Source organism: Pogona vitticeps, chromosome 4 (assembly GCF_051106095.1).
Source record: "Pogona vitticeps strain Pit_001003342236 chromosome 4, PviZW2.1, whole genome shotgun sequence".
NCBI classification, from domain to species: Eukaryota; Metazoa; Chordata; class Lepidosauria; order Squamata; family Agamidae; genus Pogona; species Pogona vitticeps.
Genome location: NC_135786.1, coordinates 239,741,522 through 239,756,095, shown reverse-complemented (window position 1 = coordinate 239,756,095; position 14,574 = coordinate 239,741,522). Strand labels below are relative to the sequence as shown.

The 14,574-nt window shown below is 57.9% G+C and overlaps 2 protein-coding genes across 5 annotated transcripts in view; one reads left to right on the top strand and one right to left on the bottom strand.

Moving 5' to 3' along the window:
• LOC110084842 (cytochrome P450 11B, mitochondrial) overlaps nucleotides 1-2,139 on the top strand; it is a 30,609-nt gene extending 28,470 nt beyond the window's left edge. For all 3 annotated transcript variants that reach the window (XM_072999639.2, XM_072999638.2, XM_078392097.1), the window contains exon 9: nucleotides 34-2,139. In XM_072999639.2, coding sequence (XP_072855740.1) covers nucleotides 34-147 — 114 coding nt within the window. In that variant the 3' untranslated portion in view covers nucleotides 148-2,139. The remainder of the gene's footprint in view (nucleotides 1-33) is intronic.
• Nucleotides 1,401-12,377, bottom strand: LOC110084813 (TBC1 domain family member 20). Of its 2 annotated transcripts, none has more exons than XM_072999643.2 (8): nucleotides 12,208-12,377; nucleotides 7,542-7,733; nucleotides 7,179-7,259; nucleotides 5,678-5,864; nucleotides 5,130-5,231; nucleotides 4,769-4,910; nucleotides 4,107-4,291; nucleotides 1,401-3,826 (listed from the first exon to the last, which is right to left on the bottom strand). In XM_072999643.2, the coding sequence occupies exons 1-8, from the start codon at nucleotides 12,353-12,355 to the stop codon at nucleotides 3,553-3,555; spliced, it is 1,311 nt and encodes a 436-aa protein (XP_072855744.2). In that variant the 5' UTR covers nucleotides 12,356-12,377; the 3' UTR covers nucleotides 1,401-3,552. The 2 variants fall into 2 exon arrangements, with proteins under 2 accessions (XP_072855744.2, XP_072855745.2); XM_072999644.2 differs by having other exon boundaries at nucleotides 7,542-7,730.
• Nucleotides 12,378-14,574: the final 2,197 nt, after the last annotated feature.

The window sequence follows — 14,574 nt, the reverse complement described above, 5'->3', positions numbered from 1 at the left end:
TGGCTCACCTCCCTGGTCTTCTTGCTCTTCCAGATCCTGCGGAACTTCAAGATCGATACCGTCTCCAAGGCCGACCTCAAAACCGTCTACGGCTTCATCCTCATGCCAGAGAAGCCCCCCTTGCTCACTTTCCGGCCCATCGACTAGGTTGCCAGCTAGCCCTCTTGGCGGCTCTTCCCCTCCTGGCAGCTGGTGGCAGCCGGGGAAGCAAAGGGAAGCAAACACCCACCTTGGACTTTAGGGCGCACCTTCTCCCTCTCTCTCCCCCTCCCCCCAGGCATTCCTCTGGGCAGCCACTCTGGACGGCTCTGTAGCCACATCTTGGCCTTCCTAAGACATCTGGAACCAGATTCAGATCAGGCATCCTTTAGTCTTGAGAGACGATGGTAATGTGCTCTGAATAGAGGTCTTGTAATGGTGTCTAGTGTGGCTCAAGAGTGACACAATCCCTTCCACACAGAAGACAAATACAATCTGTCCCCTCTCCAGCTCCTTGGTTTGGCTGCTTTCAGGACTGCCTCTTGGCCTCGGCCTGCTGGACGAAGGTCTCTTCAAAATGGAATCAAATTAGCAAGATTGAAATACAGCGCTTGGGGGAAATGGGCCGTCACAGATGTTCCCCAAAGTCTCGCAGGCCCTTTCAGGCTGTTGCATGTGGAGGACAAATGTTCCTGCGCCTTCCGAGGGGGCCTCGGCAGAGGAGCACCCCCACCAAGGGGGCCCACACAGAACCGCTCTCGCTCAGTGGCTATTCAGGATCACGGCAACTCCCTCTCTCTCTCTGCAACATGTGCTCTCTGACCTGACGCCTCTGGCACCACGGTGCCGAGCCCCACACATGCCGAGGGGCTTGCAATAACCCCCCCCAGGGACCCTAGCTTTTAAAAAGTACCCCACGCCCTATAGCAACCCCACTCCCACAATTTCACTCCAATGAGTAGAAATTGCCACCCAGAGTAGACCTTTGGTCTAGATGGGCGGGGTATAAATCTAATAAAATAAAAATAAATAAATAATGAACCCAGTACTGCAGGGGACTCTGGTTCTCTAACAAGGCTGTCCATCTTCTGCAGAACAAGCAGATTTTGTTTTCTACACATGTGCTGATTGAGCCATATTTTTCTCCTTTTGCTAAGCAACAGGACCGGGCAACAAATGTCCATCCCCGGCCACTGGCCAACCCGGCTCACGCAGAGCGTTCTTCAGCAGGTCCTGCCGAGCTCTTTTTAACACCCTGGCCGTGACTGTCAGAGACACAAAATTGAAAGTAGGGGATTTTCAAGTGGTTTGAAAAATCCCGCGGGCCCCCAGGAGTGGTTTAGGAGAGAGTTGAGAAACGGCACGGTTTCCTTCAAGAAATGGAGGCACCCCATTATGACTGACCAAAAAAAAACACCTGCTCCAGGAATAGACAAGAAGTCTTTATTTCCTGGTCATCAACAAAACTGGAGGCTGTTCCACTTTGGCCACATCATGAGGAGACAAAACTCACTTGCAAAGATCATAATGCCGAGAAAAGTGAAAAGGCAGCAGGAGGAAAAGAGGAAGACTGAACGTGAGATGGATTCGCTCCACGAAGGGAGAGACAGCCTTGAATCTGTAACAGATGAGCAGGGCTGCAGAGTACTGGGCATTCTGGAGGCCACTGGTTCATAGGGTCACCCTAAGCCAGAGGCAACTGGACAGCACATCACAACAATAATAAAGCTTCCCGTCCCTTTTAACGAGAAGATTTACCACTCAGTGTTCTGAGCCTGGCCTCTCCTCTTCTGGAGGCAAGAACATACGAGCATAAGAGGAGCCCTGTGCTGGATCAGGCCAAGGGACCCTCTAGTCCAGCTCCCCGGATCTCCCCGTGGCCCCACCAGACGCCTCTGGGAGCCCACGAGACATAGCTGTCTCAGGACCCCCCTTCCCCTGCCTCTGGCCTTTGGAGGCCCTTTCCTTTTAAGAGCCTGGAAATCTTACATTCCCATCATGGCTTGTCACCTGCAACGGATTTTTTTCCTCCAGGAATCTGTCCCATCCCCTTTGAAAGGCCTCTAGAGGCCACTTAGACAGAGAACAGGCTATTTATGCTGGTTTTACAGTTGTGTGTGCTAGTCCTTTGTTGTAAGCCAATAAACCGTTTACGAATAACTCCTCGGTTTTCGGCTTGGTCCTTCGGCCATTCCGCTCCGGCTCACCCCAGCCCTGTTGAACTACCCACGCTGTTCTCCTTTGAGTGACCCTATAGCCGCTTGAAGGACCGGTGAGTTGAGAGGGCTCTGCAGGCGGAGAGGGCCTGGAGTAAAAGACCAAAACTGCCCTGGGGGGTGGAGAGAGGGACAGATCAAGGGCTCAGAGGGGGCCCCAAACCCCACGGAAACCCAGGAAGCCTCCCGGTGACTAGCCAGGCCTTACAATTCCTCCTTTTTTACATGTGAGGAGGGGCCAGGTGTGTTCTTTGGGCTGCAGGCAGGCTGCCAGACCCTCACCTTTCCTCCACACACCCCTTCTGACCCCCACCGCCACAATAATGGCCAGTGATACCCATGGGGGAGCCTTTCCCACACCCAGAAGTCACTTTCGTTTAGCCAAAAGCGCTCCCTGGGTGAAAACAGGGGATGCAGGTGGAGAGCAACCAGCCCCCCCACCCCCACCCCAGCCTCTGGAAACCACCCCCTCCTCGCTGGCCACGGCCTACTGACAGAAGCCAGCCGTGGCTGCCTGGGGGTTTCGGGTGAAGGTCCCTCCCAGGAATAGCAGCACTGACTGAGGTGAAGAAGCTGAAGCAAAGGCCAGCCGTGGGCAAGACCCATGGAAAATCCCCTCCTTCTCCCCCCCCCCCCCACTGCTGTGGCCCTCGTGGCCTGTTCCCAACCACAGTCTCCAAGCACCTTCCCTGTTTAAATACGTTTTTAGGCTTCTGAAGCCGTGCCTCCTCAAAGGAGCACTTCCATGATTTAAATAAAATAAAATAAAATCACAAGGCAATAACAATAATTCAACCGGCCCAAATCCTGAGCAGGAACACGAGCAGCACCTCCCCTGAAGGGGCGACAATGTGCTCTCCAGACCTGTGGGGCTCGCCTTCCCCAGGAGAAGGACCGCGTTCACCCCCCCAAAGAGCAGCCCCCCTGCTCCACTGGGCCCGTGTGGCCCTGCTCCCAGCCTGGAGGGCTTGCCAGGACCGTTACCCGCCTCGACTCCAATAGGGTCTCACCTCACGTGGGCCATCGGCACCACTTGAAGACCCTTCCCTCCCCCGGCCCCAAAAGCAGCAGCCAGGCTACTTCAACGGCCCCCTTTGGCGGGAGGGCGGTGCCCCTTCCTGGCCATGCTGGCAAAGGAACCGCCTTCTGCTGGCAGCCCACAGGAAGCCAGGCGCCCTGGTGCAGGCCGCGGTCAGCTGCTTCTCGGTCGCTGCAGGGAACCCCCTCCACAGGCAGGAACTCAGGGATGCGAGGCGGGCGGGCTGAGCCTTTGCCAAAGACGGGCAGCCAGCATCCCATGCCCTCCCCCTCGCCAGCGGCCACCACGGCCCTGTATGGCCAGCCACCCGGCCCGGGGCTAGAAGAGCTGGAGCAGGAACTCGGGACCCCACTCCAGAGCGGTCTGCGTGACCGCCAGTGCGGCAGCCCCCAGGGAGGCGGTGATCCCCCAGACCGCGGCCTTCACCAAGCGGCTGCGTTCTGCTGGGAGAAGAATCTCGTCGCCGGCCTCCAGCACACGGCTGGCCAATGAGCGCTGTAGCTGCTGCTGCTGCTGCTGCTGGCGAAGGATGGCATCGGGGCGCTGGCACAAAGTGGCCTGCTGGAACTCTGAGAAGGAACTGATGCTGATGCTGGGGGGGGGGAGAGAGAAGGAGACAATGAGCTCCAGTGTGTGTGTGTTTGGGGGGGGTAAAGAGCCCACCCCTGGCTCTCATAGGTCAGATTTTCGCTGTCCAGGGTGAGCCCCCTTCACACCACACAGACCTCCCCTCTCTCTCCGGAGGCAGTCCGGGCCACAAGGGCAGGGCGCCTGGCTCCCAGAAACGGGCCCTGCCATGCTTTGGTGGCCCCTTCAAAGGCGGATGGCCATTGGGGCTTTGCCTCCCCACTTCCCCACACCCACCCGCTCACCTCTTGTGGCGCTGCAGGGCTGCCTCCCGAGCCAAGGCGGTGTGGGGCAGGCACCGGAAGAGCCGCTGGGCCTGGACCACCAGGGCCTCGTAAGGCAGGTCCTGGGGGAGGCGGGAGAGGAGCTGGTGGACGCTGGCCATGTCGCACTCACAGGCCAGGATCTCCTCTTCGCGGTAAAGGACAATCTAGAGACAGAGGCAAAGGGGTGGAGGGTGAAGGCTCAGGATCGCAGGAGGAGCCCTTTCCGGTCGCCCTTCTGCCTGCTACCCTGCCCACGTCTCAAGGGTCCCAGGCAGACCTCTCCTCCTCGCCGGCCCACCCGCCTCGGGAGGGGCCACACACCCGTCTTTGCCCCCCTGGCTTTCTCCTGGCCCGGTGGGCTCCAATGCCCACTCTCCCAGGAGAGCATCCAGTCCGGACAGGTCAACCAGCTCCTTTCTGGCAGAGGCACTCTTTCCCAGATGAGCCGTTCTTCTGCAAGGTGACTCTCTTTCACAGCTGATCTGAGGTGGAAACCTCGACGCAGTGGTCAAGCCACCAGGCCGCCACGTCACTTAGCCTTAGCCAGCAGGGTGGGGGGTAAGGAACGGCCCCAGGGCTGGGGCAGCCTGACAGCCCTCCCCATGTCCACCGGGAGGACGGGGGGGGGGAAGAAGCCATACCGCAGCCGCAAAGTAGACGGCCATGAGTGGATGGGAGGCCAGGAAGAAGTCGTAAAGGCGCAGGATGTGGTGCATGTCGGCAAGGACGTGGCTGTACCAGGTGATGAGCCAGCTCAGGGCAAAGATGGTCCCCACTTCAGATCTGCAGCCAGAAAGCCAAGAGAGGGGGCTTCCGGTTAGAAGACCCCACGGAATAGCACCTTCCCTAACTCCAGACGCCCTTCCTGTCCCGTTCTGGAAAGAAGCCCCTTTTCCTTTTGCATCCTGCAGAACGGATGTTCTCCTCTCTATCCAGCACCTCCCCAGCGTATGTCGAGGCGGAGGGGGGGAGAGAGATGTAGGGGCAGCCAAAAAGGCTCACCTTCTCATGAAGTCATGGAGCCGAGGGCTCTCCCGCTGCAGGACGGGCATGAGGTAGTTGAGGATGTGCTTCGTGCTGTCCATGGTGGGGTCCATGAAGTCCCTAGAACGGCCGGCAAGAGGAGGAGCCGTCAACGATCCCAGGGGGCAACTGGCACCGGCGAGCAGGTGGCTCACCAAGGAGCAAAGGCACCTGCCAATAAATCCGGCCGCCGAGCCCACTCCAACGGTCCAGCCACATCAAGAGAGTCAGAGGTCCATCATCCTTGCTCTGGGCAGGGGAGCCCGTGAGACGCATCAGTTGGAGTCCCGGACGAGACTCGGGAGACCCGATTTCAAACCCCCACCTGGCCATGGAGGTCCCCAGGGGATCTGGGCCAATAACTCTCTCTAACCTTGACCTTCCCTCCCAGGGCTGTTGCGAGATAACATGGAAAGGGGGGAGGGAATGGCCAGAGAAGACTGACGGGGGGGGGGATGTCGCCTTGCCTTGCCTTCTTCCCCCACCGATCGATTCCCCTTCCCTGAAGCAACGCCAAGGTGTCAGACCTGAGATGAAGGAGGGAGAGCTTCTCCAGCAGCGCCACGGCCATGCGCTCCCCCGCCACCAGCAGCAGCGTCACGGCAATGTCGTGGTAGCCTTGGTAGTAGTGGAGCTCCGGGTGCTCTCGCAGGACTTGCAGGATGACGTCGATCAGCTGCTCCTGCAGGACCCGGCGCTGCTCCTCGGGCATCCCTGGGCCAAAGGTTGGGGGAGGCAGTGAGAGATGGACACGCACACATGCACACGTACAGGCCGCATCCCCAGGACTGCTCCCTGCTCAGGAGCTGCTGGGCGACCCAACCTGGCAACGGGCTGTCAGATTTCAGGGGAGCAGCTGGTCTCATCCCTGGCGGCGGAGGAGGTCCAGCCCTCGGCCAGAGGTGTGCCGCCCTTACAGCTTCCCTCTTTGTTCTTGTCTTGACGGTCCATCAGGGTGCCTTGATCGAAAGGCCCTTTCACCAAGAGCCCTTCTTAGGCTTTTGCAAAGCCACCAAAGCCATGCCCGCCTTGGACCGAGTCCAGCAGCTTGGTTAGAAAAGAGGGTCCCCTTGGTTTGCAGGGTTGAGGGGCTTTGCTTGTGTTAAGGACCCAGTAAGAAAAATTTAGTGAGAAGAATCACGATGAATGAAGTATTATGGGTGCACAGTAAAAGGCAAATGATGCCCCCAGGTCCCAATAATTTAGGTAATATATATGTGTGCGTGTGTGCGTGTACACACCCACACACCCGTGAAACATGATGCAACCCAATGATAAAAGCAGAAATCCCCCCAATGAGAGAAAATGGAAAAACCTATTTCTAGAGCTCCCTACAAAATTTTAAGGGAATGGAACAGAACCTGAACAAAGTTGAGTCTTTGGGGAATGAAATGTCTTCTTAAACCCTAGAGCAGTGGTTCTTAACCTTTGTTACTCAGGAGTTTTGGACTGCAACTCCCAGAAGCCTTCACCATCAGCTCTGCTGGCTGGGGTTTCTGGGAGTTGCAGTTCAAATGCATCCGAATAACAAAGGTTAAGAACCACTGCCCTAGAGGACAATGCCCTGAACGTCAGGAGACGCTCAGAGGAGTTTCTATTACAAATGATGAATGGGTTACGTGATTAAAAATTCTCAGCTCTGCAGGAGGATCATTGAGGGCCGAGCTGCCCATCTGCTCTTTGGATTCTCTTGGGGTTTTGGGGAGACCCGGAGGGGGGAAGAGCGCCTCGAGAAACTCTTAGAGTCCAACCGGTCCACTTTAGATCCCATCGGCCTCTTTCAAGAAACCATGGAAAGCGGAAGCACTCTTTTGCCAGCCTGAAGCTTCTTTTGGACTACAACTCCCAGCTATGCCCCAGTTGGCTGGGAGGGTTAGAGTCCCAAAAGGGAAGCTCTGCCCAACCAGAGCCATGCCCACTGCATGCCTCCAACCGGAAGGGCAGTGAGCCCAGATGGCTCGGCCCTTTCCCTCGCGGGGGCTTGACTTCTGCCGTCTTTCCATCTGCCTGCGGCCGAGGCCGACTCACCTGGCGGGAAGCGGCGAACGGAGCGCCGGACATCCAGGACGACCTGGTTGTAGTCTTTGTGGTTCTGACGCACTTCACGACCTGGGGGGGGGGGGAAGAGAAACAATGACATGTTCTTGTGGGGAGTGAGAGCCATACATGCACGCACATGGGCACTCAAGAAGGGGCAGCCTGGCATCTGCTGGCAGGCACAAACTCCCAGGTCCCTGCCCCAGAAGCCTCCTGTCCAGCCTCCCAGTCTTCAGCTGCACCAGACACACCCACCCACCCCAATTTGACTGGGAAAGAGAGATGCCCACCCACACCCTGGAGAGGCCTATCCCGGCATGCACTGCACTAGGTACCCTGCCCTGGAAGACGCACCTGGCTTAGGTGGAAGGCTGTAGACGTTGACACTCAGCAGCTTGGGCCACACCTTCCTACGGATCTCATCCGTAAGGAGCCCCCCCTGGCTGAAGGCCGCCTCCCGCAGGCTCTCCACGTCCACGGGGTCTCTGGTGAGGGCTCGGTGGATCAGCAGCTGCTTCTGCTGCTTCTGGGATCCGGGCAGTTCTGCTGACAAGGAGGCAGAAGAAGAGGAGGAGATGGGAACCAAGGGCTGTAGCAGGAACCGGCCTCCCACCTGCCGCACCGTACAACACCACCTCCCTCCCTCCAAAGGATGTGCTGAAAGCCGAGCAGCCGCTAGAAAGGCTGGCTGGGGCCCGCCAGATGCAACCCTTGGGCAGCCACAGGCCAGTTGCTGAGGAATGTGGGCTAACCTGCTTTTCCACTAGTGCCGTTTTGTCCATCTCTTGCCCCCGCCACATGGCACACCAATACGCGCCAATACTACGTCTTGGTCAGGAGGGGGCGGGAGGAGTGGACTCCCTTAACCTTTTGAAACAAAGCTTTGATCCCAGACGTCTGCTTGGAATGTCTGGAGGCTTCCTGTCCACCTCAGGCGGGGAGGTCAACGGGCTTGGCCAAGCTTGTCTCGGCAGATGGAACGGGAGCAACAACGAGGTGGTTTGAGACAGGAGGCTGTCGGTCCCAAGCGGCTACAGATCTGGTGCTGTGCAAAGCCCGAAGTCTGTTTCTCCAGGGATCCCTACGGAGCATCACACCTGACTCCCACCTGACACCTGTAGATGCAGGTGTACATTTCCCTCTCTTACACCAGCTGAGTGGATGCACCCATCAGGCTCTGAACTCATGTTCACACTGACGGAACATGCAAAAACTTCAAGCCTGTGACTGGAATAAAATCCATGTTTGCAACAGCCGCCACCCTCCTAACTTTGAGAGGACGTGCTGACAGGATGACCTCATCCTTTCCGATCCTTCCCCAGATAAATAAACAGCCCCTCTTGCAAAGACAGGGGTTGTGTTACTACCTCACACAACCCCTGGTTAAAGCAGGCCCAGGGGGGAAATGACACCATCACAATTTAACATAATTAACATAGTTAATTAATATAATTAATTAACAAAAGAGCCATTCAGACAGAACTTTGCTCCCAGGAAATATGCCCAGCTGGTTGCCTGTCTTCCTGGCTTTCTCGCCACTGCTGACTGGGGCCAGTTAGAGGGCGCCTATAACTGCTACAAGAACTGCATTGGCTACCGGTCTGTTTCCGGGCCCAATTCAAAGTGCTGGTCATTACCCATCAAGCCCTCTACAGCTTGGGTCCAGGTTATCTGAAGGACCGTATCTCCCTCTGGGCGCCTTCTCAGTGATTAAGATCAGCAGAGGAGGCCCTCCTCTCGGTCACAAGCCCAGTGGATGGGGACGCAAGAGACAGGGCCTTCTCGGTGGCAGCTCCCATGCTACAAAATGCTTTCCCTCGGGAGATCAGGACGGCCCCTTCCCTGTTATCCTTCCGAGAAAAGCTAAAGACTCATCTCTTCAGGCCAGGTTTTAACAATTATAACTGAATCCCTGAATTCCATTTTAGCAGATAATTTTTATCTTTTTAATGTTTTCATGTTTTAATTGTATTTTAAATCACATATTGTTTAATTTATCTTTTCATATTTAACTTACTGTGTTTTTAAATTGTGTGAATTTTAATGTTGTGATCCGCTTTGGGTCCCTTGTTGGGAGAAATGCAGAATACAGAGAAGAAGAAGCAGAAGAAGAGGAAGAAGAAGAGGAGGAGGAGGAGGAAGAGGAGGAGGAAGAAGAGGGAAAAGGAGTGCAAAAGCCTCTAGACACCTGTATGTTGGACCAACCAGATATCTGATTTCCCACCCCCCTCTACCTCATTTATCCCCCCCTCCAGACACATAAAACGAATTTCCTGGGGATTCCAGTCCCACAAAGCCCCACACCCTTGCAGAGGAAAGGGAAATAGACCCAGGGGCAGCCCACATGTCTGGTCCGGATGACTCCCCTGCCCCCACCCCAGCCGTGACTCTCCCCGGCCACTTTGCCCAAGAGCAGCTCAAGGTGAGGTGACGGCAAACGAACCGGCAGGCCTGCCTGCCTCAGAACATCACAGCATCAGATGCAAAAAGGCCTTCGGCACCACAGGATGAGAATGGCCGGGATGAGAATGGCCTTCGCATGAGAGAACGGCAGTCGGCGCCTCAGAAGCTCAACCGGGCAGCTCCACCTTTCCTGTCCATCCATCTCAAGCGCAAGGAAGGAAGGAAGGAAGGAAGGAAGGAAGGAAGGAAGGAAGGAAGGAAGGAAGGAAGGAAGGAAGGAAGGAAGGAGGGAAGGTGGGAAGGAAGGAAGGAAGGAAGGAAGGAAGGAAGGAAGGAAGGAAGGAAGGAAGGAAGGAAGGAAGGAAGGAAGGAAGGAAGGAAGGAAGGAAGGAAGGAGGGAAGGTGGGAAGGAAGGAAGGAAGGAAGGAAGGAAGGAAGGAAGGAAGGAAGGAAGGAAGGAAGGAAGGAAGGAAGGAAGGAAGGAAGGAAGGAAGGAAGGAAGGAAGGAAGGAAGGAAGGAAGGAAGGAAAGGAAATGGAAGGAAGGAAGGAAGGAAGGAAGGAAGGAAGGAAGGAAGGAAGGAAGGAAGGAAGGAAGGAAGGAAGGAAGGAAGGCAGGAAGGAAGGAAGGCAGGAAGGAAGGAAGGAAGGAAGGAAGGAAGGAAGGAAGGAAGGAAGGAAGGAAGGAAGGAAGGAAGGAAGGAAGGAAGGAAGGAAGGAAGGAAGGAAGGAAGGAAGGAAGGAAGGAAGGAAGGGGCTGACGTTGCTCCTCTCCAAAGAAGGAGAAGAAGAAGGAGAGCGCCCGGTCGAGGGAGCTGCTTCAGGAACGTCTCTGCCGTGAGCCCCAGCCCAGCCGGCCTCTCTCGGCTCCGGAAGAGCGAGCAGGGGCCTCCCCAGGGGAGCCCACGTGGCAAGCAGGCCTACGCAGGACCACCCCCTCAGTCCTTCTCCCCCCGGGTTTTTGAGACCTTAAAACTTCATCGTGGAGAACCGTCCCTTCAGAGGGGCTTGGAGAAGGTGGTGGACGGATGGAAGAAACGGTTCCGCCGGAGAGCGTCCCGGGTGGAGGAAGGCTGCTCCGGAGGCAGGGGAGGCCCCCAGTCATCCACAGAACTAGGAGCACAGCAGAACCAGAAGGCAACTCCCCCCCTCCCGAAAGGACAGCAGGATATGGGGGGGGGAGGTCATCTTCACCAGGCACCCAGCCGTTCCTCTCTCGGCTGAGACCTCATCTATTGCATGTCAAGAACTGCGACAAGCCACGTAGCCCCACGCCAGCGTCTGGAGGGGTTTGCCTCAGAGGCTTAAAACAGGGTCAGGGCCGTGAGTGGCTGGCTACCAAACCCCCCAGCCGCAAGCCAGACTCAGAGATCACCCGGGGGGGGGGGACAAAAGGGGTCTTTATCCAGTGGAGCAAAGACTCGACTGAAGGGACATGCGGACACTGCGGCAAGGCGGCCGGCGCATGGGAGGGTTCCCCTCAGCCAAGGGCTGCCGAGAGCCTGGTTCAAACCCTTGCCCAGCTAGGAAGCCCCTCCCTGTGCCCCTGGGCTGCCTCCCCCCCCCGGGCCACCTCATAGGGCTGCAGTGGCTGAAGAGCCATGGGGGGGTAAGGACCACCGTGGGTCCTGCCTGCCTCTTGCCCCTTGGGATCCTCTCTGAACACACTCGATCCCCTCTTACAGGAGAAGCTGTGCAGGGCTCGGTCTGGGAAGCCCTCGGATGGGGGACCATCGGGTGGGGCGGCATTGAGGACCTCCGGACTGGGCCAGGCGGGAGGGTCCCTGTGGGAGCCGCAACCACCACCACGCTTGTTCCTAAGGCTTGACGAGACTGAGCAAGGGCTCCTGCTCTCACAAAGAACCAGGGCGCCGACTGCATCCTCGAGGGATCTGGACCCACGTCCCCCCCCTTTGGGTCCTGGGGACAGGATGGGGGGGGAGGTCTGGCTGCTCTTCCTTCCCCTTGGCCCAGAGAGGCAGCCGCACCTACAGCTGCCGGATAACCCTATGGCCGAGGTCTCTGGCGGTGGAGCCCCGAGGTTGGGAGTTCAATTCCCCCACCCCCCGGGCCTCTTTCGTAGGGGCTGGAAATGAGGATCCACGGCCTCCCCTCCAGCCCTGCAGTTCTAAAATAATAATTACTAGTGCAGGACTGGAGGGTGTTTTGTTTCGCCGTTCAACATGCAAATTAGTGCTTGTTCATTAAGGTGCCGAGTCCTTTGCATGGCCCCTCCCCCTCCCTGACCAATTAAGGACCTCTCTTTCTGGGGGGGGCCAAAGGCAACCCCTCCTCAGCCCTTCCTGCAAGTGCCCAGACCGTTTGGGCCACCCGAGTTACGTACAAACTTGCGAGGAGGTGCGTGCGGGGGCGGGGCGGGGTGGCGGTGGGACTACAACCTCAAGAATCCCCCAGTCCGCGGTCTCGTCCCCCGAAAGCCGTCGAGGGCTCAGAGGACGGGACGGGCGGGGGGGGCGGCTGGAGGGGGCGCCCGGTTCCCCCGCCCGCCGGTGGAAGAAGCCCCAGCGCTAGACGGGCGGCGCTCTCTGCCGGGAAGCCCCCTCGCCCCCTCGCCCCGTCGGGGGAGCCCCGTCCCGCTCCGTCCGGGCGTCTCTCACCTGCAGCGCGGCCGCCCTCGCCGCCCTCCTCGCTGGGCAGCCGCCGCCTCCCTCGAGGAAGAAGAAGCCCCCGCTGCTCCTCCTGCTCCTGCTCCTGCCGCCTTTTCCTCCTCCTCGGCCGGCGGCTCCGGCTCCGGCTGGCGCTCATCGCCCCGTCTGGGGGGGGGGAAGCGGGCACAGCTGGCGGAGGAGGAACGCCCGCCTCCCTCGCCCCGATTGGAGCTGCCGGCGCGGGCGCGGCGCCCCATTGGCTCTCGCGGCCCTCCGTCTCCCGAGCCGGGCGCCTCTCCTCCCGAGGCTCGTCGGGAGTTGTAGTTCCTGGGGCGGCGAGGAGGGAGGGAGGGAGGGCGGGGAGAGGGTCTCTTTCCTTCCCCCCCCCACCCGTTAGCCCTCCAGCCGCGGGCAGTTTGAGAAGGGAAGCCCCCCTTCCCCGACCCCCCCCCACGAGGAGGAGATCCGCGTCAGCTCCAGGCCCGGGTTAACCACCGGGGGGGGCGCGGTGGGTTTCCTCGAGAGTCGCCCGACTCCTGGCGCTGAATCCAGAGGTTGCTGGCCGCGCTCCAGTCGCCGCTCGTGGGGTGTCTGGACCGAGCCTGTCACGGAGACCCACTAGGGGTGGAAGTGGATTGTGGGAGACCCGGGGGGGTTGCCCTCCCTCCCTCCTGGCCCCCACTTAGCCGGGGAGGCTCCCTGCAGGGTCGACCACCCCACATCCCTCGAGAGACCCCCCCCCAGTTGGGTCCCCCTGGAAGCCAGACGCGCATCAAGAAGGGCAGGCGTCTATTGATCGGTCTTATGGGTTCACGTGTACAATATACCACATGTACTCGCTTTTGTTGCCAGCGATTTAGACCTGAATGGCTGTATACACCTTGCTTTACCTTGGAGCCAAGTGCCATTTCCTCAGTGCCGTCCCATGAAAAGATAGTCTAAAATTATTTATGAAATGTGAGGGGGGGGATGTCTGCACTTCTGTAGGAGTGTCTTTGCCTGGACGCTCACAGTGGCAAAGAAAGGGAGGGAACCCTTGGGTGTCCTTGACCCCGTGACCCAACCGGTAGGGTTCCCTGTTGAGTCTCCCTGCTTTCCAATGCTGTTCCCTTCCCGGGATTCTTGGCACAGAGCAGAGCGAAGCCAAAAATCACCCCCGTGTCCCTTCCGTTCTCTGGCCTGGAGGCCAAGCAGGCAGCAAACAGGAGGGCCACAGATCTTACCTGACGGGGGGGGGGGGGGCTGTCCAGTCATGCAAGAGCACCATGGCCAGAGTAATGCCACCCCCCCCCCTTTGGAGCCCTGGCCTCTTGAGCAAGCCCATCTGGCCACCCTGGCTCACAGGCTCGTTGCTCAAAAGAGGTCCCGAGCCAGCTTGGAACTCAACCACTTCCTCCCGTTACGAAACTTCCCCTTCGACAGGGCTGAACCCCAGGTGCCTAGCGGCACAGCAGCCGAGGGATTTCCTGACCTTGCCCTACGGCTTGCAGTAGCCCTCCGTTTCCTCCTTTGAGCCACAATGTGGGCTGGTGGGGGGTGGGGGAAGAGAGAACCTTTCCTAGCAGTGCTTCCTTACGCCACTGCAGCCCCACATTCACAGAAAATAACGGAAAGGTCTTGGAGACGGTCTCCCTGCTTTCCAGGCAGCGGTCGCTATATACACGATGGCGCAATGGAACTGGCCAGGGATGTGGCCCAAGAGGACCTAGAGTGAGATATAGCAGTGGCAGAAACCAAGAGGAAACCGCAGCGTGCCTTGTGGTATCAGATGTTATTTAGATGCAAGGAGGAAAGTGGTAAGTCCAGCAGAGTCACTTGGATCTGGAACAAGAGGAAAGTTCTCTGAAAGGAAGCAACTGTTTAAAAGGAAAATTCAGAGCAATGGTCAAGAGGTTCACAGTCCTCCAGAATGCATGGGGGTAACGACACCATCACAGTCATAATGGCTCAGAGAGAATGTGCTGCTAGTAACGCCTCCATTCCACAGCTGGAAAGGACTGTCAAGGGCTGGTCGAATCCAGCCCCTGTCAAGGGGGGAATTGAAGTCCCAAACACTAGCTCCCCTAAACCACGATCCAGCAGCCCGCAGCTCAGGAAAGTAGCTCATGGTCACCTGCGGGGCCTTCCAGCGTCAAGGAAGGCATGGGTCAAGGGATGGAGGCAAGGAATAAAAAAGGATCTCATGGTTAAGCACAAAGGATGTGCAAGCAGACCCTGAGGGAAAGCCTGCAACTTGGTGTAGTAAGTCACAACTGAAGTAGGCCCATTGAATCAATGGAACTTAGAAAGCTGACTCCCCAGAATCCCCCTCCACTCAATGGATGTACTCTAGGGCAATTTACTAGGCCAAACAACAGGATTTGGGCCCATCCGTCC